The following is a 23308-nucleotide window of genomic DNA, read 5'->3' as shown; positions in this document are numbered from 1 at the left end:
ACCCCGTTAAGCCATGATTTAGTGTCCTACACAATCCCGATGATTGTGCAATAGTGTTTTATCGCTTTGGTTCGTTGTTTAGCACTGTTAAGGCTAAGGAAAATCAAACACATGAATTTTCCAAACGATGTTTTCTCATTAAAATAGCGAATTGTACAGTGATTACATAACGTAAACCCTAACATACAAGGGTTATTGGAGTTGACCGGTTTGACTTGTTGACTTTGTTTGACTTTGACTTGACCGAAATTTGACGGTTGTCACATCGGTTATGTGAATGTGTCACAAAATAAAGGTAATAAGGAAAACTATATAATCATTTATGTATTATCCTTTGGTACTAGGATAAACACGGCATAGTAATTGCCGAATAGTATTAACCGTAGACATCCGTAGATGTGCATTTTCCTCTGTAGCTAACAGCTGGGTGTAGAATGGTTAGTCCCGTAAAGTATATATATATATAATAGTATCTACATATATAATATGTAATAGTATCTCATCATATAGTATCTATGTAACAGTATCCATGTAAAAGTATCCATGTAAGGGTATCTCTTCATATAGCATTTAGTATAGACTCACGAATGAACTGACTCTGGTGTAATTCCTTGTAATAGGAATAGCAAGTAGTATCTCCTAACTATACCTATTATAGTTACTAGCAATGTACGAGTATAATCGAAGGTATACCTTTGCTACCCAAAGGTACTGAACTGACTGATGGAACTTTTATGTCTTTATAGGTATACATGATATATAAATGATATTTAGACGACATTCGGACGAATAATCGATACCCTAAGGCCACATCCCAACGAGGAAAAGGAAATAAGGCGAGCTAACCGTTCTAAGTCCTTTAAACATTACCTATATAACTATACATATATAGGCATGCATTTAACAATATAAAAGTATAACAGAAGTTTTGTAAAACCTTTGAAAAGTTTAATAAATAAGAATTCATGACTTGATGTCAGTTTATAAAATGATTTGAAAACAGTTTGACAAGACAGTTTAAGTGTAAGAAAACCTTTGTTTGAAACACAACTGTAACAGATTTTGAAAGGAAACATACAGTTTGTAAGACAGTTTCTTAAAGAGTTTCAACATGTAAAAACGTTTGAGAAAGCCCCTTTAAAGTAATATGTTTGGTAAAACAGCTAAAAGTGTAGTAAATCCATTTGTATGCTAGTTATTAATCACATGTGATTGATATAATAACTTGCATGATTCAACTTGTATCCCCCCCCCATAAAAGCATTTAAAAACATTTAAAAGATTGATTAAGGGGCATGAACTCACCTGTAATGAGTGGTTTGGATGAACTGATGATATCGGATTGCTAGGTGTCAAGTGAAGACTTGTACACACACAATGATCCTAGTTAACATATAATAACACATATATGTATCCAATTAGTCTTGAAACAACTAATTAACAAAGTTAAGACATCCTAGGACATGTTAAACACCTTTTATAAGTGTTATAAGTGCTAAGGATTGCATCTAAGTGATGTTTTATTTGAGTTTACGGTTTTGTGACCATAACTCATTGAGTTTACGATCGTAAACCCATGAGTTTACGGACGTAAACTCATGCTTCTTGTCCATTTTGAGTTTTGAAGCATTATAAGTCCTTAGAAGTATTTCTACTTGAAGTATAAGCCTATGGAAGTGATTAGGGCACCATTTCACTCCTAAATGGAGTTTACGGTCCTTGGACCATTTGCCTTTGGGTTTACGGCCATAAACCCAAATGTTTTATGGTCTTTTGATGTTTTCAAGTACTAAACTCATTAAGGAAGGGATCTATGCAAGTTTCCAAGGCTTAGAAGGGACTAGGGCACACTTTCGCACCCTCTTTAGGGTTTACGGTCCAAGGTGTTCTTGAAACGTAAACACCTTTGATCTTGCGTTTCTTGGGTGTTTTCTTGATGTTTAGAAGTGTAACAAGGCTTACAATACACTAGGGTAGGAGTACTTACTAGATAGAAGCTTGAAAAGGTGCTAAAAGTCCAAGAACACTAGTGTGTGTTCTTTGTGTTCTTGGTGAAACTTGAAGATCTAACCTTTTGGAATGATTTCACAGATGGAATCATGTTAGATCACTAGATTAAGTAATATATCAACAAATTAGGGCTAGAAACACTTACAAGTTGAAGATCTTGAAGAATTGTTGGATGATACTTGAGAGAGAATTGAGTTTGGATCTTGAATTTGTGAAAAATGGTAAATAATGACTAAGTGTCATATATATACCCCCAATTTAGGGTTTACGGCCGTAAACACCTTTGTTTAGGCCGTAAACTCCAAACTCTTGGTGTTTTGGAATAATATTGTTGCACAATAAACCCTAGGGCATCCTCTCTCCTGTTATCTCTTGAAGTACTAATCTTAAAATACTCAAACTTATTCCAAAAAGCTTGAAAATTAGTAGAAATAGTTTTGACTCCTATTGAAGTGAATGGTTGTACAGAATAGAAATTTCGGGTTGTCACAAGTATGGTGAGGACCACGCCAATCCACGACGAATGATGACGACAGACTCTTTATAGAAACAAAGGTTAGTCCGATTTGAAAGAGACGTTTGTTATACGATGGCGTATCCCTAGTGTACTCGACAATGTATTATGTGTAGACTTTCTAGTGCTTTCAGTTTTCTCCGTGAGATTCCCACTGCCATGTCGTACCGCGATAAGCGAGTACTTACATTGAAAGTGTTTTGATAACTAGTGTCGATAGTCTATATTATGATCCTTCTCGGTACCTCTATGATCGCCTGACATATACATGTTATGTATAATTAAGATGAATAATACGGTCGACTGAGTGACTCTGCCCTAGATCCACAACCAAGAAAGGAACAAGAATTAAGGCGGAATCACTCACTCTAAGTCTGCAAAATCTTAGCTATGCACAACCCTAATATACATACTAAGCCATCATTGCTTACCTGTACGGATTTTTAATTCTCTTCTGAATGTTGTGACTTGTTCAGACGAGTGAGTTATTATAATTACTTTTAGTATCCCCAATTTCAATCTTATATTAAATATAAATTAAAAATTTTAAGTAATTGTTTTATTTCGAAGACGTACCGCTGCTCGCTGGTGATTCCGGGGTAGTTTCTCCTGCGGTGATCATCAGAATTCGTCCATTCGCGCCCGAGTTCTTCGTTATCAGGTAGTCCCTCTTGTAATGCCCAGTCTCACCACAACCTTAACATGCCTGGTTTATTTCAACTCCAGGGACTTGGGAGATCGGTTCTGCCGGTGCCCTGCAGAAACGGGCAGTGTGCCCCTTCCTGCGGCAATTCATGCACTGCATTTATCGGCATACTCTAGTGTAGTGGTAGTTACACTTACTACACTTCGGGAGAGTTCCAGCATATCAACTGACAGATGCTAGAGTGGCAGGTGTTGTGGCGGTGTTTATAGTAACCGTTTGTTGCTCCTGCAAGGGGTTTATGTGTCGTTCGCTCCTTCCTCTTGTTCCCTGACTTTCTTTTATAGTCTCCTCCCTTTGTTGGCTCGGAAACGGGGACTAGCACGCCATGGCGGACTCCATGGTGAATGAGTCGTTGGGCCATGCGTTTGGCGCTATCGAAGGTAGTTGGGTTAGAAGACAGTACATCCCCTTGAATTGGGGTAGATAAACCCCAGATGTACTTTTCTATCTTCTTACTCTCCGGGGTAACCATCCCGGGGCACAGTGCTGCCAGGTCGCTAAACCTGTTAGTGTAGGCCACTATGTCTGAGTCGACCATGGTATGCTCCCATAGCTCTTGCTCCAGCTTTTGAACTTCGCCCCTAGGGCTGTATTCTTCCAACATCATCTCTTTCACGTTCTCCCAACCTATATAGTTAGCCACTGATAGGTTCAGTGACTTGACATGGCTATTCCACCATGTTAGGGCTCTGTCGGAGAAGGTGCAGGCAGCAAACTTCCCTTTGCTCCCTTCTGGGCACAGACAGATTTTGAAGACTGAATCTGTTTTCTCGAACCATCGCATCAGAGCAATGACTCCCCCATTTCCATTAAAGGATTTAGGTTTGTAGTTCATGAAGTTCTTGTACGAACACTCCCGTGGGTGTCCATGGGTAACTCCGGGGTTAGTTAGGTGGGTACCGCTACCAGATCCACTGGTACTACTTGAGCGGATATGAGTTATAGTAGCTGTTACTGCAGCTATTACCGCTGCTTGGAGGGCAGCAGTATCAAATTGTGGTGGTGGAGGTGGTGGTGGATTCTCTGTTGTAGTATTGAATACACGCCTTACAGGTCTACCGCGAGGCATCTTTTGCTAGAATGAATACACATATGAAACGGAGATAAGTCTATAGTAGTGGTTATAAGCCGAAAGTTGAATGACTAAGTTATCCTAGTTCTGAGTGTATATGGTTCTTAACTTTCATAGGGTTCTAAAAAACAATTAATGATGGGAGTCTATATAAAATAAACTTTATGAATCAGAAGTGGCTATCCTCGAATGAATCTCTGTGAATTGAATAACTGTTACCAGTTGCACGAAAAAGAAATAATCCTAACACATAATGTGAGCAGTGTATTCACTAGCTCACTAATCAATCAAGGTTATTATTTATTAGTGTGACGCATAAGACGTTTGGTTTCTTCGGCCAATCCTTCTTTGGGAAAACTCCTCATGAACCTCTTCTTGTTCCTCCTTGACTCCTTTGCTAACTGCTATGGTGGATTGGTTACATCTATATGTTTTTGTCGTGCGAGAATGGAAGTGTCTAAAGAATCTATGATATTAAGTGAAACATTATGGGGTGATCCTTACAGGGTCCTCCTATATTTGCACAGTGTACACAAGTTGTATATAATTTAAGATTAAATAGACCTTCGAATAAGTGATCCTACTCTAAAACCACAACCAAACAAGGAACAGGAAGTAGAGCATATATCACAAATTCTAAGTCTATAAAATCTCAATTATATAAAACCTTGGGAGTATACATTCTAAAATTATAGACCTACCCGTAAGGGTCTTTTATATTTTCACATAAGTTATTTATAGTGCCTAAAATACTCCTATAGTATTTTAACATAATGAACTTGGTATGTTTTAAACTTGTTGTTATCTTATAGTATCATAAAATACTCCTATAGTATTTTAACTTTATGTTCTGATCTAGAAATCCCTCGAGTATAGAGTTAGGTAAGTTTTAAGACTGTTGCAACACCACATCACTCCCAAACACATGTTGGTCATATCTCAAACGAATATAGTTGATCGGGCTATATTGATCCCATATATGATTACATAACTGTCCAGGTTTGACCGCAGTGTCCAACTTTTAAATACTTCAGTTCTGTTCTTCTTGTGATGCTTTTTCTAGTATGTATATATGTGTATGCAGGTATGTATACTTTTATAAGAATATTGTTATATTTTAAAAATATACTTTTAGTCAGAGCACTTTGGCCCCATTGTATTAATAGTTGTATATCTTTTATAGGTTGATATACTTAGTTCACTATAAACAATGCTCTGATACCAATTTGTCACACCCCCAAACCGGAACGGCGGAAACGTTCGGGGGTGGAGGACATCATCTGTAGTATCACAACACATGCATCATAGTAATAAAAGTAACAAACAACCATTGCATTCATATTAAAGTGTTTACAATGTATTAGATTCACAGAAGATTGACTCCAAAGTAAATAACAAAACAGGACATGAAGCTACTATGCTGCGTCTTCTGAATCCCTGAGCGCGTACCTGTCTACTAGTTCCCTGAGAATACAAGTTATTTTGAATGAGTAGATCAGCATTTAAGCTGGTGAGTTCATAAGTATTTTAGTGATGAAAAGTAAACTGTAAGTTCTTTTAGAAAAGTTCGTCTGTTCCCCCAGAAAATCCTATATTTTCTGATGTGATGAAAGATAAGTAAAAATGACTTTACAATTCCTTCTATGAGTACTAAATGGATTCAAGTTTCATACAACCTAGAGTAAACAGACAATCGATTGTCTGAATATGCCCTAAGCCCACAACCAATCAAGGAACAGGAAATGAGGCGGAAATCACACATCCCATTGTTTGTTAGATCTTCATTGTATATAACCCTGTTGTATTCATTTGGTACTTACGGAGTTAACTGTAATAGTTCTTTTATATTTGATGAAAACATTCTTTATGAAAATCATATATTTCCATTAGTAAAAATGGTAACCATAATAGTTCCTTCTATAATCACTTAGTTTATAGTAGCTATATATAATCTAATATCGAATGGACAGTTAAATGTATGAATCTGCCCTAAGTCCACAACCAAAAAAGGAACAGGAAATGAGGCAGAAAACACACATTCAACTGCCTATCGGATGTCAATTATATATAACCCTGATGTACAAAATAAGGTATTATAGACTTAACCATTTAAGGTCCTTTTAGTTATACTGGTTTAATAATGCGTATTGAACCATTTACAGATAATTTTCTAGTTTCCTCCATTTAATGTTCTATCTGAAAAGTATGTTTTTGTACTAGAAAGCGGTATACTGAATTTGGATGCTATGACCTGACCGATACCTGTTACTCCCTATGATTACTTGGTGTATACAGGATATATATATATATATATATATATATATATATATATATATATATATATATATATATATATATATATATATATATATATATATATATATAGATATATATATATATATAGATAAGATCTAATAGATAGTAGATTGGGTGAATCTGCTCTAAGCCCACAACCAAAAAAGGAACATGAAATGAAGCGGAAAGCACACATCCTACTTCCTGTCGGATCCGATTAATATATATCCCTGATGTATCTACCGAGGAATCATAAAGTTAGCATTATAGGCCCCCTTCTAGCTGAATGCACTAAGACCCAACTGTTTTGTTTGTTTGTTCTCTCGTAAGCATGTATGTTTTCCTAAGTTTTATGACTATCTTTACTAGAAAAATAGTTTTCATTACCTTTTATGTGAGAATATCACTATATGAATGTAATGGGAAAATGAAAGTATACAGTAGTATTGTATAAAATAACTACTGAAGTACTAACTACCCTAAAACCAATAAGCTTAAGGAAGGTTAAAATGTGATGTGGTTATAACCATGCTAATTGAAGAGTATTTAACACGACGACCTGCTGGCGTCGAAACTAACGTGACATTTGTCACCCCTTGGCCTGCCAGCCAAACTGTAGCGAACAATCGGGATGCGGAATTGTCAAGTCTCGTATAGATCTATACACACAATGCCCGCTCTCCGTCCAGGAGACTCTGGTTACAAAACGCGACATAACAAGTGTATTGCTATGCCGTGAAGTAGTGGTTTCACATTATTCTTATCTTGTTCTTGTTATAGTATGTTCCTTTATGTTCTTGTTATAGTATGTTCCTCCCTGTTCTAGTTATATTATGTTCCTGCCTGTTCTAGTTATAGTATGTTTGAGCTGACTCATGTTTGAACTGACTCATGTAAGTTTCACTATTCTAGAAATAGTAGTAGTAACCCTCTAAACTCTACCTATTATAGTTTACTAATATGTTTGTTTGAACTGTTACTGGACTGTAGAAAAGACTCAGTTATCTACTGAGTTAAGCATGTACTTTAAGAATGAAGTTTTATAAACAACAAACTAACATCTTTAGAAAGAGTTTTTGAATTGATTTGATCACTTATAAAAGCATAAGAAATCCTTTAATGTGATGGTTATCAAATGTAAATATTTACACAATATCATTGTGTTCAACTTGTATTGCCCCCCTTAAAAGCATTTAAAAAAATTTAAAAGATAGATTATAGGGGTATAAACTCACCTTATGTGGGTGATTCAATTGAAGATTCGTGTAAGGATGAGAACTTCCACGAATGAATTCCCGAGACACAACAAGTCCTAAATGACATATAACGGCATATATAGGCATGTAATTAGTGTTTATAATCCACTAACTTGTAAGGAAACAACTTTAGGAACTAGGAAACACTCTCAATGGAGTGTATCAATCACCTGTGATTGATCAGAAGGAGTTCACGGCCCAACTCTAGGAGTTCACGGCCTTGGGAGGGTTTACGGCCCAACATCCTATGAAGGGTTTACGGCCCTTATGAAGGGTTTACGGCCGTAAACCCTTGAAGATATTGAAGATGATGATGAAAGTTGGTGAATCCAGGCTATAACAAAGGGGTTTCTAAGCATGAACAAGAATAGGGATGAGAGGCTTACGTTTTGGAGTGAAAAGTGAGCCTTCACTTGATGATACTTGAGAGAGAATGGATAGTTCACGGCTGGAGCTTGGAGAAATGAAGAGAAAATGAAGAAATCTATTATTTATGGAGGGTGGTTCACGGCCATGAACAGGGTTTATGACCGTGAACCTCATGTGTTGGGTTTTCTGGTTCGGGTGCAGCCTTCTGATCTCTAGCTAATGCCTCAAAACACTCAATCCTTAAGTGTACTAGGCTTAGAACTCATTAGAATGACCCTTAACAAGGCTAAAAGGAAATAGAAACGAGTCTGACTTTTGGTTGCTTGGATCGACTTTACAAGGTAGAAATTTACGGGTTGTCACACATGTGTCGTAGGACTTTAAGTCAAATGACTCCAACCCTTCATCCTTTTGGAGTTAGGCTATGGCCTTCTTGTTGACATGGGCAAGGCAACAATGCCATAAGCATGCTTTGTCCAAACCATTGGACGAATCAATACACAATACATTATTTCCTAAGTCGTCTACAACCATCACAGTTTTATATATACCATTAAAAGGCAATGCTTCAAAATAAAATTTATCATTATAAAAAGCATTAATAGAACCAATTTCATTGTTAAATGAAAATCTAAAACTTTGTTTATACAAACCATGAAAAGAAATAATGTTTCTCGCGATATCGGACTAGTAGCAACAATTGTTCAAATCTAACCCTAACCCATTACTAACCAATAAAGAATAAACTCCAATCTTGGTGACAGGCGACGGTTTCCTATTCCCCATGATCAAGTTCATCTTCTCATGCTCCACATCCCTACTTCTTTTTAGACCCTGCAAATCAGAACAAATGTGAAAACTACATCCTGTATCAAGGACCCAAGAACTAGCATGTGATGAGTTGTTAGATTGAATAATGTAAATACCTGCGAAGGTGGGCTTTTTCTTCCCATCCTTAATGTCCTGCAAGTATTAAGGGCAGCTTCGTTTCCAATGCCCTTTTTCATGACAATGGAAGCACTCTGCTTCCTTTGGATTGGATGAGGGAGTAGCAGAACCACCTTTGGACCCACTAGAAGAGGATCCATCACGAGACTTTCCCTTGTGATTCTTTGAAGGTGCTTTCCTTTTCATCCCTTTACGATGTTCAATTGCCAGGACTGGGGCAGCAGCAGTAGGAGTGGGTACAACAGACTTGTCTTTTAAACTACTTTTAGCAGTTCTCAGAAGGCCTTGAAGGTTGCTTAGAGTGACTTCCTCCTTGTTCATATGATAAGTCATTCGGAACTGATAATAACAAGAAGGTAAAGAGTGTAGGATAATGTCGATAGCCAAATCTACGTCAAAATTGACATTCAACTTTAGCAAGCGGTCCACATATCTTTGCATCTTTTGCAAGTGGGCTGTGATGGACTCTCCATCCTTCATTTTTGTTGTTATCATGGAAGCAATAATTTCATACCTTTCTTGTCGATCACTCTGATGGTACCTTTGCATCAAGTCTTGGTGTATCTCGAAAGGCCAGAAGTCCTCACAGGACTTCTGAAGCTCAGAAGTCATAGTGGCTAGCATGATGCACGACACCTTTATCGTGTCCTTCTCATGAGCCCTACACTCAACCAATATCTCAGGAGTAGCAGTTTCTTCATCAATCTCCTTTAGCTCCTTGTCAAGGACATATTCCTTTTCCACATATCGAATGTCCATGCGAATGTTTCGAATCCAGTCATTGAAATTCGACCCATCGAAAATGACCCTCCCACATAAGTTCATGAGGGAGAAGAGCCGGAAGAGATTGAGTTTGAAGCGTTGTTTGAGGTAGACATCTGAAAAGAAAGACAAGTTTCATTAGATAGAAATTCCTTAATATAACACCCAAATGAAATATTAAGGCAAGGACCCAAACACAATAATTCACAACTTAGAAAAGGGATGTCGTAATTTGAAAATTATTTGAAGGGGGGTAAATGACGATTTACCAATTTCACCACCCAAAACCAAAATTTAAAAGAATTAAGTTTTAGGAAATTTCTAGATCTTTGAGATTCGTTGAACTTTTCAATGGCATGTTTAATTTCGATTATGCCCTTCAAGTTTGTGATTGGGATATCGAGGATCACAAGTAAGGTGTGAATAACCATGCAAATGTGATTGGTACTCTCGATGTCATTTATCACCTAATCAATGTGTCGGTTAACCACACACGTTCCATTGATTTATAACAAACATTGAGCTACCCTTTGCCACCCTTGTTAGTGCAAATTAGTGTGCCGGTAAACCACACACGCTCCATTAATGACTTGGCATGGTGCAGAGTGCAATTTCATGGAATAGCACCGTTTTCACATTTTTCGTAAAGTAACTAAGATTGAGAATTTATGAAAAATATTTAGTTACTTTTACAATTATCATTATCCTTTTTAATGAGAATTAATGTCCTATCCTACCCGTTCGGCTAACGACCATTCACTAGTCAAGAGAGCGGTGGGTGAGAGTGGACACCCATTCAATCGCCATTTTATAGGCAATTTCCTTAAACCCCCCTTATAGACCAGCTTCATGAACGAGGCCTAATAACGATAAGACTGATTGTCTTATATATATATATATATATATATATATATATATATATATATATATATATATATATATATATATATATATATATATATATATATATATATATATATATATATATATATATAAGTATTAAGCTTTTAATATTATAATAGTATAAGGGTTGAATTTTACACTTTTAAAACTCTAGGGTTTAGAATTTAAATATTTCAAAATTAAAACATTTTAATCAATTTTTTTTTTAATTCCAAAACTTGATGACGAATTTTGAAACTTTTCAAAACTCTTGGATCAATTTGAAAATAATTAAATTAATCATATAATTAAGTATATCACAAAATTGACCGAGTCTAATTTCATATAGCAAGATGATTCAAATCAAATTCTACAAATAATTAATTTTTCACAAAATCAAGTAATTATCTTAAAATTTGACAATCATTATTTAATTGGATGAGGGTAATCATTACCTTATCAGAAAAATCGAATTTTATCAGTCAAAACAGTTTGTGGTAATGATCCTAATCCAAATCTGGCCAAAAACTCAAAAAATCTGCCAACAGATGATCCAACTCGTCAAGTTCATGGCATGGACTCGTCGAGTTGGACCAAATCGTCGAGTTACCTCATGGGATTCTTCAAGTCCAGCAGTAAGAGGCCAAAATTGAAATTTTTTCAACTTTGAAAATAATACAATTGCATCAATATACCAGAAAACACCCTAGGCTCTGATACCACTGATGGGTTTTGAGCACTATAACAATCCTATGGTGCACATACAACCCTAAATGCTTTGGATCTAAGTTTTCTCAAGTTATACATGCAATTTCATTTTATCCAAAGCATTAACCCTAGCTAGCATACAATTGGAGATTTACAACATAAAACTAGTTAGATGAATACCTCTTTGTTGTAGCTTGTAGTTCTTAGCCTTTCAAAGCTTAGTACCTACAAAGTGATACCTCTAATAAGTCACAAACACCAAAAGCAAAAGGAGGCTTATGAGAGAGAGGTTAGGAAGCACCAAAATCGGCTAGGGTTTCGCCTTGGAAATGATAGGCCGATTTTAGGAAGGCTAGGGGTTTAATTTATAGTGTGGAATCCTTAGGGTTTCTTAAATAAAACCCTAATTTAATTAAGCCTTTAAGTATGCCAATAATCCATATGATAGGCCCTTTGGACTAAATCTTCATGGACTCTCACATAGATTCAGTCCATGTAAATTTAATCAGTCTCTTTTGATCACTAAATTAATTCCAAATTAATTCTTGATCAATACCAGTTAAATAATATGATTTCTCAATTAATATATTATTCATATAAAATATTAATAAATCACAAATAACCTCTTTCTCAAAAATTCATCCTATCAAATTGCTCCGGTGAAGGCAACCCAAAAGGACCATGCTACTATCGGGTCAAGTACATACCAATTATAGTTATGGGCTTAGACACCTAATCCAAAATGTTGTTCTGCATAGCAAACGTTAGCTAAGGGTGGGTGTTAGTCTAGCTAACACCCCTCCGATGCTTAAGTTAGTAATGTGTTTGAGGAGAAAATCAATGATAATAAAAGTTTTAAGGTAAAGGACATGTGTACCTTGGTTTTGTTGTGGATCATTTGATCCTACTTCCATGTAGTATGCTTTAAGGTGTATGGCATTCCAGGATCTAGGCAGAACGTCTCCTTCGAGTGTTGCCATCCAGTATGCTCCTTTTCCTGCTTCAACATCAACGAGATATGGTCCTTCCCATTTGTGAGCCAATTTTCCTGCACTAGGATCCTTGGTGTTTTGGAATGTTTTTCTTAATACCAAATCTCCTATTTGAAACCTTCTGACCCTTATATTCCTATTATAAGCCTTGGTGATTATTTGTTGGTGAGCGGCGATGCGTATTTTAGCGAGATCCCTAAGCTCGTCAATGGTGTCAAGATCCTGTGCTAGGATCCTGTCATTATTTTCTTGGTCTTGTAGCAAGTATCTTGCCGTTGGGATCACTACTTCAGTAAGGATTACTACTTCTGTCCCAAACACCAAGGAATAGGCGGTCTGGCCTGTGGCCACTTTGCAAGTGGTTCTATCTGCCCATAAAAAGAAATGAAGTTCTTACGTCCATCTTCCCTTTTTTTTGTCCAGCCTTTTCTTCAAATTGTTGACTATGATTTTGTGGCTGGATTCCGCTTGACCATTAGCTTGGGGATGAACAGGAGTGGGCATTATCATTTTGATCCCCCAGTTAGTGCAAAAGTCTCTTGTTCTTTTGCTTATAAATCGGGATCCATTGTCGCATATGATCTCAGCCGGGATCTCAAACCTAGTCAAGATATTTCGTTTAATGAATGATACTACCTCTTTGTCTCTTACCGGGACGAAAGCTTCAGCTTCGATGCATTTGGAGAAGTAATCAGTCGTCACCAACAAGAAGACTTTTCCTCCTGGGGCTACTGGCAATTTTCCTACAATATCCATTCCCCATTTCATGAATGGCCATGGGGAGATAATAGGATGTAGAGGTTCTGCCGATTGGTGCAGGATGTTGTGGTGTCTTTGGCAAGCATCACATTTTTTAGCATGTAGAAAGGAGTCTTTCTTCATTGTTGGCCAGTAGTATCATGTTCTCAATATTTTGGAGCATAAGGATCTGCCCCCGGTGTGATTGCCACAATCTCCTTCGTGTATATCCTTTAAGACTTCCGCATCTTCAGGATCCTCCAAGCATCTTAGGTATGGACCTGCCATAGATTTTTTGTAAAGTTTACCTTCGATTAACACGAATCTTGAGACTCTCGTCCTGAATGCTCTTTCACTTTTTTTCTCCGGTCGAGATTGTGCCATTTTGGAGATATTCCATAATGGGTTGGGTCCATGATTGCAGACTTCTTTGAGGATCCTGTTCGTCGGGATCTCTTAGAGGAAGGATCTTAGGGTTACGATCTTCGATAGTTTCTATGCTTGTCGGACGCTTAGGATCTTCTGACTTGTCGGAGAGGGTTTCTATGGCTGGGGTTATTATGTGAGTTATAGGAATCTTCGTCTCTGGTGGGATCCTAAGGGAGGATCCTAAATTGGCTAGTGCATCTGCTTCGGTGTTTTCCTCTCTGGGAACTTGGGTCAGGATAAAGTTTTCGAAATCAGAAGCTAATTTTTTGAGGATCTCTAGGTATAATGCTAATTTTTCACCTTTCACTGTATAAGATCCATTGTAGCGATTAGTTAGTAACAAAGAATCAACAAATACCTGAAGATCCTAGATTTGAAGATCCTTATCTAATTGTTGTCCCATGATGAGTGATTCATATTCTGCTTCATTGTTGGTAGTGTTGAATTCACAACTAACGGCATGGGGTACGATGTCCCCCTGTGGCGCCTTTAATATGATCCCAAGGCCTGTTCCTTTCTGATTTGAAGCTCCATCTGTGAACAACATCCATCTTCCTAAGTGTTCATCTTCTAGGAGTCACTTGGCTTCCATGTCTACTTCGTTTTGTAGATCATCACTAACGTCAGCCACAAAGTCCACTAATGCTTGTGATTTTATGGTGGATCTTGGTTCGTATCTGATCTCAAATTTGCTTAGTTTACCAACCATTTTTCCATCCTTCCTGACATTTCTGGTTTCTCATGACATTCTTGATAGGATAGTTAGTTTTTACATGTATAATGTGTGTTTCAAAGTAGTGTCTTAATTTGGTCGAAGGTGTTACTAAGGCAAGAATTAATTTTTCAAGATGAGAGTACCTAGTTTCAGGATCCAGGAGACTTTTACTTACATAGTAGATAGGATGTTGCTCCCCGTTAAGATCCTTGACCAGAACGGCGCTTACCGCGTTTGAGGATACTGAGAGGTAGAGAATATATGGTTCTCTATCTGTAGGTTTCACCAGTAGTAGAGTAGAGCTTAGATATGTTTTGAGTTCCTAGAAGGATTTTTTGTGTTCCTCCTTCCACTCAAATTTCATGTTCTTTTTCAAGATATCGTAAAAGGGCTTGCACCTTTCTGAGGATCTTGAAATGAATATGTTGAGTGCAGCTACTCTTCCGGCTAACCTCTGGATGTCCATTGTTGAAGACGGGGATCTTAGTTCCATGATTGCTTTTATTTGTTCTTGGCTTGCTTCCATCCCTCTTTTGGTTACCATGTATCCAAGGAACTTTCCTGACTTCATTCCAAAGTGACATTTGAGTGGGTTCAGCTTCATATTGTATTCGTCCAGGATGTCAAACGCTTCCTTGAGGTCTCTAAGGTGACCTTCGGCTTTCATCGACTTTACTACCATGTCGTCAATATAAACTTCATGGTGTCCCCCAGTTTGTCTTTGAACATCCGATTCACTAATCTTTTATATGTCGCACCTGCATTTTTAAGACCAAAAGGCATTGCGGTGTAACAATATATACCTGTTGGTGTTATTAATACAATATCTTCTAGGTCTGATGGTTCCTTTTGGATTTGTTAGAAACATGCAGAAGCATCCATGAAGGTTCAGATTTTATGGCCGGCCGTCGCATCTATCAAAGAGTCAATATGTGGTAGAGGGAAAGGATCCTTAGGACAAGCTTTGTTGAGATCCGTGTAATCTACACACACTCTCCATTTGCCGTTTTTCTTTTGTACGGCAACCACGTTAGCTAGCCATCTTAGGAACTTTACTTCCTTGATCATCCCTGTTTTGAGGGGCTTCTCTACTTCCTCTTGGATGATTTGATTCCTTTCGGGTGCAAACTTCATTCTCTTTTGGTGTATTGGTCTGAAAGAAGGATCAATATTAAGTTTATGAGTAATAATATTTGTCTATACCTGTCATATCTCCGTGTTTCCATACGAATGTCTTGCTTCTGGTTTTTAATAAATTCAATAGATCTTGCTTGATCTGCTCAGGCATTGAGGATCCTATTAGGACTTTGGCTTCAGGATCCTCGATGCCCAGGGCACTTCCTTTACGTCTTGATCCTTTGTCTCTAGAACATGCCGTGCCCCCTGCCTTAATTGCTATTCTTGTTGGGGTTTGGTCGTAGATTTCATAGATGTTTTGTAGCATTCTTTCAATTCTTGTTGATCTCCCATGATCTTCATTGTACCCCATGGAGTGGGAATCTTCAGACACTGATGGTATGTGGATGGAACCGCTTTCATCTCGTGGATCCATGGTTTACCCATTCGATGTATATTGGTAGCTTTATTTCTCCACCTGTGTGTTTTGTTTCCCCGTAAAATCCTATGAGGACTGAGGATCTTCTGACCATCTCTGATTCTGGGATGTTCATTTTATTCAGTGTGTCTAGGAGTACGATATTGACCGAGGATCCTCCGTCAATGAGGATCCTTCTGGCGAAATGGTTGGCCATGTACAGTGTTATCACGAGTCCGTTGTGGTGAGGATCCTGAATTCCTTCCCTGTCAGTCTCGTCAAACGAGATTTCTTTTTCACTGCTAACCATGGTATTCTTTCATGGCCTATCCTCCTTTTTTGTTTTGGAGACCTTGGCGTGTCTTTTAGCCAGAGAATAAGAGGTACCACAGATGTTAGATCCGCCTGAGATAACGTTAATTATCTTAGCGTCAGGGGGTAGAGATCCTGGTTTCTCCGGGATCCTGCAATCATCTTGGCTGTTCTCCTTGGCTTTTTCTCTTTTTCTCCCGAGGATCTCCTTGAGGTGTCCTTTGCTAAGGAGGTAGCTGATTTCTTTTCGTAAAGCTATGCAGTCCTTGGTCATATGGACGAAGTCTTCATGGTAAGCACACCATTTGGATTTGTCTTTCCAAGTGGTGGACTTGATGTCTCTCTTTGTCCATCTTGCATTATCTCCAAGATCCTGCATGGCATGAATTACACCTGAAATATCCACAGAAAAACAATAGTCATTGATTTTAGGAAGTTCTTCTTGTTCTCCATCTTCAAGGGCATTAACCCTGTGATGATCCGGTTTGGAGTAGGGCTTTGATTAATAGGATCTTTGAGTTGAGGATTTGGCCTTCCTGTGGAGGATTTTGCATGGGGTCATCACGAGGTCTTCGTAGAAGGTGAATCCTTTCTTAATCCCATTTTAAAAGCTTCCACAGCGGTGGCCATGTCAATGTTAGGGATGGTCAGAGCTTCCCTGCCAAACCTAATAACAAAGTCCCTAAGTTTTTCCTTAAGATCTTGAACTTCCCGGTAAAGATCACTAGTGATCTTCTCGATGGTTCTGCTGCAAGAAAATTTGTTATTAAAGATATTGACTAAGTGTGCAAACGAAGTAATAGAGTATTGGGGAACGTTTAGCAGCCATTTGAGGGCTGATCCTGTAAGAGTCGAACCAAATCCTTTTGCACAGGCAAGCTTATTTCAAGTGCCCTGGGATGGTAATGATCTCCATACTTTCTATGTATTGGGCTATATGCTCTTCGGGATCTGTAGTCCCATCGTATAGTTTCATGCTGGGAGTTTGGAAGCATTTAGGGACTTCGGTATCGGCCATCGCAGGAGCAAATCTTGAGATCCTGTGGCTTGTAGGGGACGCTTTTGGTATTGGTTGGACCACTTCGGGTACACTAGGGATCATTTGTCATAATTTTTGAAGTTCCCTAGCCATGTTCTGCTTTATTCCTGCATCAACATTAGTGTAGTTAGTATTAATAGTATTGATGTTTAAGAAGTTATTAGAGTCAAGGTTTCTAGGAGTGTGGAAAGGCTCATTGAGATCATTGATTATAGACGCTCAGTTGTCCATAGTTTCCCCCCAGGGTGATGCCACAGTGGTAGGAATTGTGTCCTTTTGGTGATTTTCTGAGGATCCTGCGTTATCGAAGTCCAGGATCCTTGGTTGCACAACGGTGGGCGTAGTTTCCTGGGATTTCTTAAATTCCGCCTTCATCCTCTCCACCTCTTTGAGTAGTGCTATATTCTCTTCCTACTGTTGGGTCACCTGTTGCGTCATTTTCCTCATCAAAGCGAAAAGTTCTACATTAGTGACTAAGGTAGTCGGATCCTGGAGCCCTAAGGATCCCAAACTTCCTGGATTAGCGATTGTAGGGGTGATTTTCATGGAAGCGTCGGGCGTTTTCCTCTGAGTGGGGGGTCCACTCGGAGGAGGTGGTAGGCTTTTGGTTGGAATGGAAGGAGCATAGGACGAAGAGAGGTTAGTTTGTGTAGACATGATTTTTTCAAGGATTTTGAACACCACGGCCCATAGTGGGTGCCAAATTGTTTTGGTCAAAAATTACACAAGTACTAATCAACCAAATTGAATGAGAGGATGTGATCTTCAGATTGTGTAATAGCAAGTAGTAAAGGAAAAATGACACGATGCTTTACAAGGAAAGCGCTTGATCCTTGCTAGGATCTCCGGTATAAAACCTTGGTAGGTGATAATGATCACCTTCCTTGATGATTTTATTGATATAAAGTAAAGATTACAATGATTTCTTAGTAAAAATGAATATATAATTTCGTAGAATTTTGCAGATTACAGGTGTCAATTTATAGTCTAATCCAGCCAACAAGATATCTGATATTTTCGGGATCCTCTATGACCAGCTTCATGAACATTATTTGACCAAGTATTCCGGGTCTTTAGCATAGTTGAGATGATTCTTCGTTGAGAATTGGTCTTCCCTTGACTACTTCTGCACACGTGTTAGTTATAGACAAAATGTGACTGTTATAAATATTGATAATAACGGTATTTAACCGGGATCCTGATGTTGCCGAGGATCCTGGATATTTGAGGATCCTAAATATAGTAAGGATCCTAGTCCCAACAGTGAGGTTCCTGGATATTTTCTCTATCCAATTCGTCAAAGATGATCTCCTTGCTGCTTGTTATCGATGTGTTTTTTCGAGGTCTTTCCTCCTTTTCTATCTTGGAAACTTTGGCAAGCCTTTTAGCCGTAGAATAAGAAGTCCACAGATGTCAGATCCTCCGAAAATAACATTGATTACCTTGACATCCGAAGGAGGGGATCCTGGTTTTTCCAGGATCTTTGTAGGGCTTGCTCTTTTTCCTTGGATTTTTCATTATTCCTTCCTTGGATCTCTTTGAGATAAACCTTACTCAAGAGATAACTAATCTCCCTCTTGAGAGCTATGCAGTCCTCAGTGTTGTGACTGAAATCCTCATGATATGCACACCACTTGGATTTGTTTTCCATCTGTTTGACCTTTCTCCTTTTCTTGGCCATCTTGCTTTGTCACCAACATCCTGCATGGAAAATATTAGACCTGAAACATCCACAAAGAAGCAACAATCAGTAATTTTAGGAAATTCTTTGTCCTCTCCTTCATCATCGAGGGCATTATCCATTTGATGATCGAGTTTCGAATACGGTTTTGACTTATAGGATATCTACGCTGAGGATTCAGCCTTCCTGTTAGGATTGTCATAGGAACTTGGCGTGCTAGCCCTCTTTTGTATTTTTTTGTCTTCTTCCAATATGATAAACCTTAGTTCTCGGCTTCTGACTTCGTCCATACGTTTGCATGGAGTCGTCATAAGGTCTTCGTAGAATGGAGAATCCTTCCTCAAACCCATCTCAAAGGCCTCAACTACAGTGGCCATGTTGATGTTTGGTATGTTTAGGGATTCTCTACCAAACCTGCTTTCAAAGTACCTTAAGGATTCTTTGGGATCCTGGACCACCCAGTAGAGATCACTTGTGATCCTTTCAAATATTATGCGGCAAGAAAAATGATTATTAAAAAGATTAACTTAATGAACAAAAGAGGTAATAGAATAAGGAGGAACATTAAGAAGCCATTTTAAGGCTGATCCTGTAAGGGTCGATCCAAAGCCTTTGCATAAATAGGATTCTTTTAAGTGTGGTGAAATAGGAATGATCTCCATTATCTCTCTATATTGTGTGATATGTTCTCTAGGATTTTTACGTCCGTCGTAAGGCTTCATGCTAGGAGTTTGGAAGCGCTTAGGAACTTCAGTCTCAACTATTGAAGGGATGAATTTTGAGATCCTGTGACTAGTAGGGGATGCTTCTGGTGTAGGTTGGACCACCCCTGGTACACTTGAGATCATATTTCTTAGTTGTTGGAGTTCTTTGGCCATAATTGGACTTATTCCTGCCTCAAGATCCATAGAGTTATTATTGATAGTGTTATTTTAAAAGAAGTTACTAGTATTTTTGTTATTAGGAGTATTAAAGGTCTCATCAAGATCTTGGGTCATAGGGGTTTGGATTTTTTGGATCGTTCTCCCCGTTGGGGTAGCAACGAATGTTGGATTTGTTGATTCCAGGCGTCTCCCCAGGGATCCTGAATTCTCAAAATTCAGGATCATTGGTTGTAAGACTGAGGGTGTGGCCTCCTAAGGTTTACATATTTTGCCTTTATCCTTTCCACTTCCTTAAGCAGCTTTCTGTTGTCTTCCTATCGTTGTTGCTGAGCCACCTGTTGTGTCAACATCTTAATCATGGAGAATAGTTCATTATTAGAGACTGAGGTAGGTGGATCATGGAATCACAAGAATCCTGGGGCGACCGGAGGGGTGCTCTTCTTCGGTACATCGGAAGTTTTCCTTTGACCAAGGAGTCTGCTAGGAGGAGGTGGAAGGTTTTTCAAAGGAATAGAGGGAACAGAGGAAGAAGAGAAGGTTGGTTGTGTAGACATGATTTTCATGGGTTACGAACACCATGGCCCCACGTTGGGCGCCAAATTGTTTTGGTAAAAAATCAATTGAGTGAATATCAACCAAATTGAATGAGAGGCTGTAGTGTTGTAGGTAAAGTGTTTATCAAAATAAAACAAGATTGCACAAAGTGGTTTACAAGGAAAGCCCTTGATCCTTTCTAGGATATCCGACACAAAACCTTGGGAGGTGATAATGGTCACCTGCCTTGTTAATTTGTATTAATAGAAAGATCGATTACAGAATTGAAAGTAAGTAAATGAGTAAAAGTATTGTAGTAAATCTAGGTGTGTGTAGTGTGCGAAATAAATGTGTATTTATAGTCTAGTCTAAGTGACAATAAGTCTGATATTTCTAAGATCCTCTCGAATAAAAATGAACATGTTGGCTTGACTTGGTACTCCCGGGTCTTTGACCTAATTGAAACATTTTTTTGTTGAGAATGAGTCTTATGTTGACTAATTCCGCACATGTGAGAAAAATACTAGAAATATATCCGTTAGAAATATTAGGAAATAATAATAATAATGATATTGCTCAGGATCTTGAGATAGGTTTGGGATCCTGAGAGTTCTTGAAGATCCAAGATCCTTAACAGTGCTGAGGATCTTGGACCAAACAATAGTGTTATTTTGTTTTTAAACTAGTTCAAACATTGGAATAGTGAAAGAATAAAAGAGTCACCTTATGTGATCTAAGAGGCCAATGTTTTATGGACTGGACACCTTTAAGCCCAAGAAATCCAATAAGGCCCACATAGATGGATTATGTTTTCTTTTATGGAGAAACTGGACACTAGAAGAGGAACTCCTCTTATCTGGAAAGAAAGTCTAGAAGAGACTAGTACTTCAAGTATATACTAAATAAAACTCTTACTTTTTACATAACACTCAAGTACTTGATACTTAAATGTTAATCTAATATTTGTTAATGACATGCATATATTTTTAGAAGAGTAACTAGCTGAGTATAATCAAGTTGGAACTAAGCTCTTGGAGTTTAGTTTATTATTTATGCTTAGAACATAAATTACTTGTAATGTAAAACAATGTTTGTTTTGGAACAATGTATGTTTTAATTTAGCTTGCCTAATATATATGTCAGCTATTTTAATTTATGAATGATTGACTATTTACTTAAATCGTTTTTCATAACGATCAACTTCATATTCAGAATTGATTAAAATTCAGTTTATGAGACTAGATCTCTTAGCAATAATTATAAAGTAAATATCAATGTTTTATAAATATCAAGTTCTATATGTAAAGTATTTTTTTACTTAAACTTTTTTTAACTCAAAATCGTCTTTGACATTGTTATCTTTATTATATAAATGGTATTCACATATTCCAACTTCAAGAAAGGAATCTTTGAAGGCAAATAATGTAGCTTATTTGAAATATGTGAAATCTAGTTATATATAAAATATTTGTAATGATATTTTCACTAAGTAGTAGAGAAAATAAATTATTAAGGAAGTATACACTTTGATGTATGACTTCCTTTCCAATGAATGTCTAAGACTTAGCACAAGATACCAAATCAACTTTCTTAAAAACTATAGTAGTTATAAATTATATTTTACGTGTTAAAACATAAATGTGAAATCTTTGTTGAATGTTTCAAATATGAAGTTGAGAATCAAACCGGTAAGATCTATCTAAAGCTATATTGAAAATAAAGGATGAATTAAATATTACTTAGTATGATTTAATTTCTAATCGGTAGAAATATCCCCCTTTTATTTCCTTGGGATAACACCTAGAACACTATCAATTGTACTTTGAGTGAAAATACCAACTAATAAGTAGATAAAACGTTTCTTTATAAGATTTTGTATCGAGAGGCTCCATCCCTATCTTATTTAAATGTTTTATGGATTAGAGGCCTATGTTGGCCTAAAGCTTTTAAACCCAATATCTACTAAATACATATTTATATGATGCTCTAAATGTGGCTTAGATTAGTATATGCAAACCCACCAAGAATAAGTTCTCTTATTCTTCTGAAAACTAAGTTAGTTTAAAGCAAGCTGCTAATGACAGAGCAAGTGGGAGGCACATGGAACTTGAAGCAGGTCAAGAACCATAACCTCATGTAGTAATTGTTTTGGTCGAAAATTAATCAAGTGTGAATCAACCAAATTGTATAAGAGACTATGATGTTGTAATCGAAACAAGTGAGTAAATCAAGAGTATGTGACACAAGTGGTTTACAAGGAAAGTCGTTGATCCATGCTAGGATCTCCGGAACAAAACCTTGGGAGGTGATAATGATCACCTTCCTTGTTAATCTGTATTAATTAAAAGAGGAGTTACATATGAAATGATGAATATACGAGTACAATTGTCGCACTTACTCTAGGTGTGTTTGGTGTGCAAATTTCATGTGTATTTATAGTCTAGTCTAAGTAACAATAAGTCTGATATTCCCGAGATCCTCTTGAATAAAAATAAACACGTTGGTTTGACTTGGTATTCCCAGGTCTTTTGCCTGATTGAAGTACTTATCCGTTGAGAATGAGTGTTATGTTAACTAATTATATACATGTGCAAAAAAAGACTAGAAATATATTCGTTAGAAGTGTTATAAAATAACAATATTAATTGTCGGGATCCTGAGATAGGTTTGGGATCCTAAAAGATCTTAAAGATCCGAGATCCTGAATAGGGTTGAGGATCTTGGCCCTAAGAATTGCCCCGAAATTATACCTGTGAAATATCAAGGTTAAATTCAAATAATTAAAGGTATAATTTTAAAATAAAAAGAAGAGTAAATATTTTGAGGTTTTAACGGATATGGTAATTTGAAAACCACTGGATAGATTTCTAGCCGTTGAAGTAGGCATAGTAATCTGTGAAATCACCCTTCTACCTTTCCATGATTCTC

At 37.4% G+C, this 23308-nt stretch overlaps 1 protein-coding gene across 1 annotated transcript; it reads right to left on the bottom strand.

The window, feature by feature from the left end:
• Positions 1-12907: 12907 nt before the first annotated feature.
• LOC145140368 (uncharacterized) lies at positions 12908-13282 on the bottom strand. Its single transcript, XM_079073882.1, has one exon. It carries the CDS (start codon positions 13280-13282, stop codon positions 12908-12910), a length of 375 nt encoding a protein of 124 aa, XP_078930008.1.
• Between the last annotated feature and the right edge of the window lie 10026 nt (positions 13283-23308).

This window comes from Lactuca virosa, chromosome 9 (genome assembly GCF_052849685.1).
Source record: "Lactuca virosa cultivar CGN04683 chromosome 9, Lactuca_virosa_CGN04683_v6, whole genome shotgun sequence".
In the NCBI taxonomy this organism is placed as follows: Eukaryota; Viridiplantae; Streptophyta; class Magnoliopsida; order Asterales; family Asteraceae; genus Lactuca; species Lactuca virosa.
The sequence above is the reverse complement of the archived record's forward strand: the minus strand, read 5'-3'. Positions and strand labels throughout refer to the sequence as shown.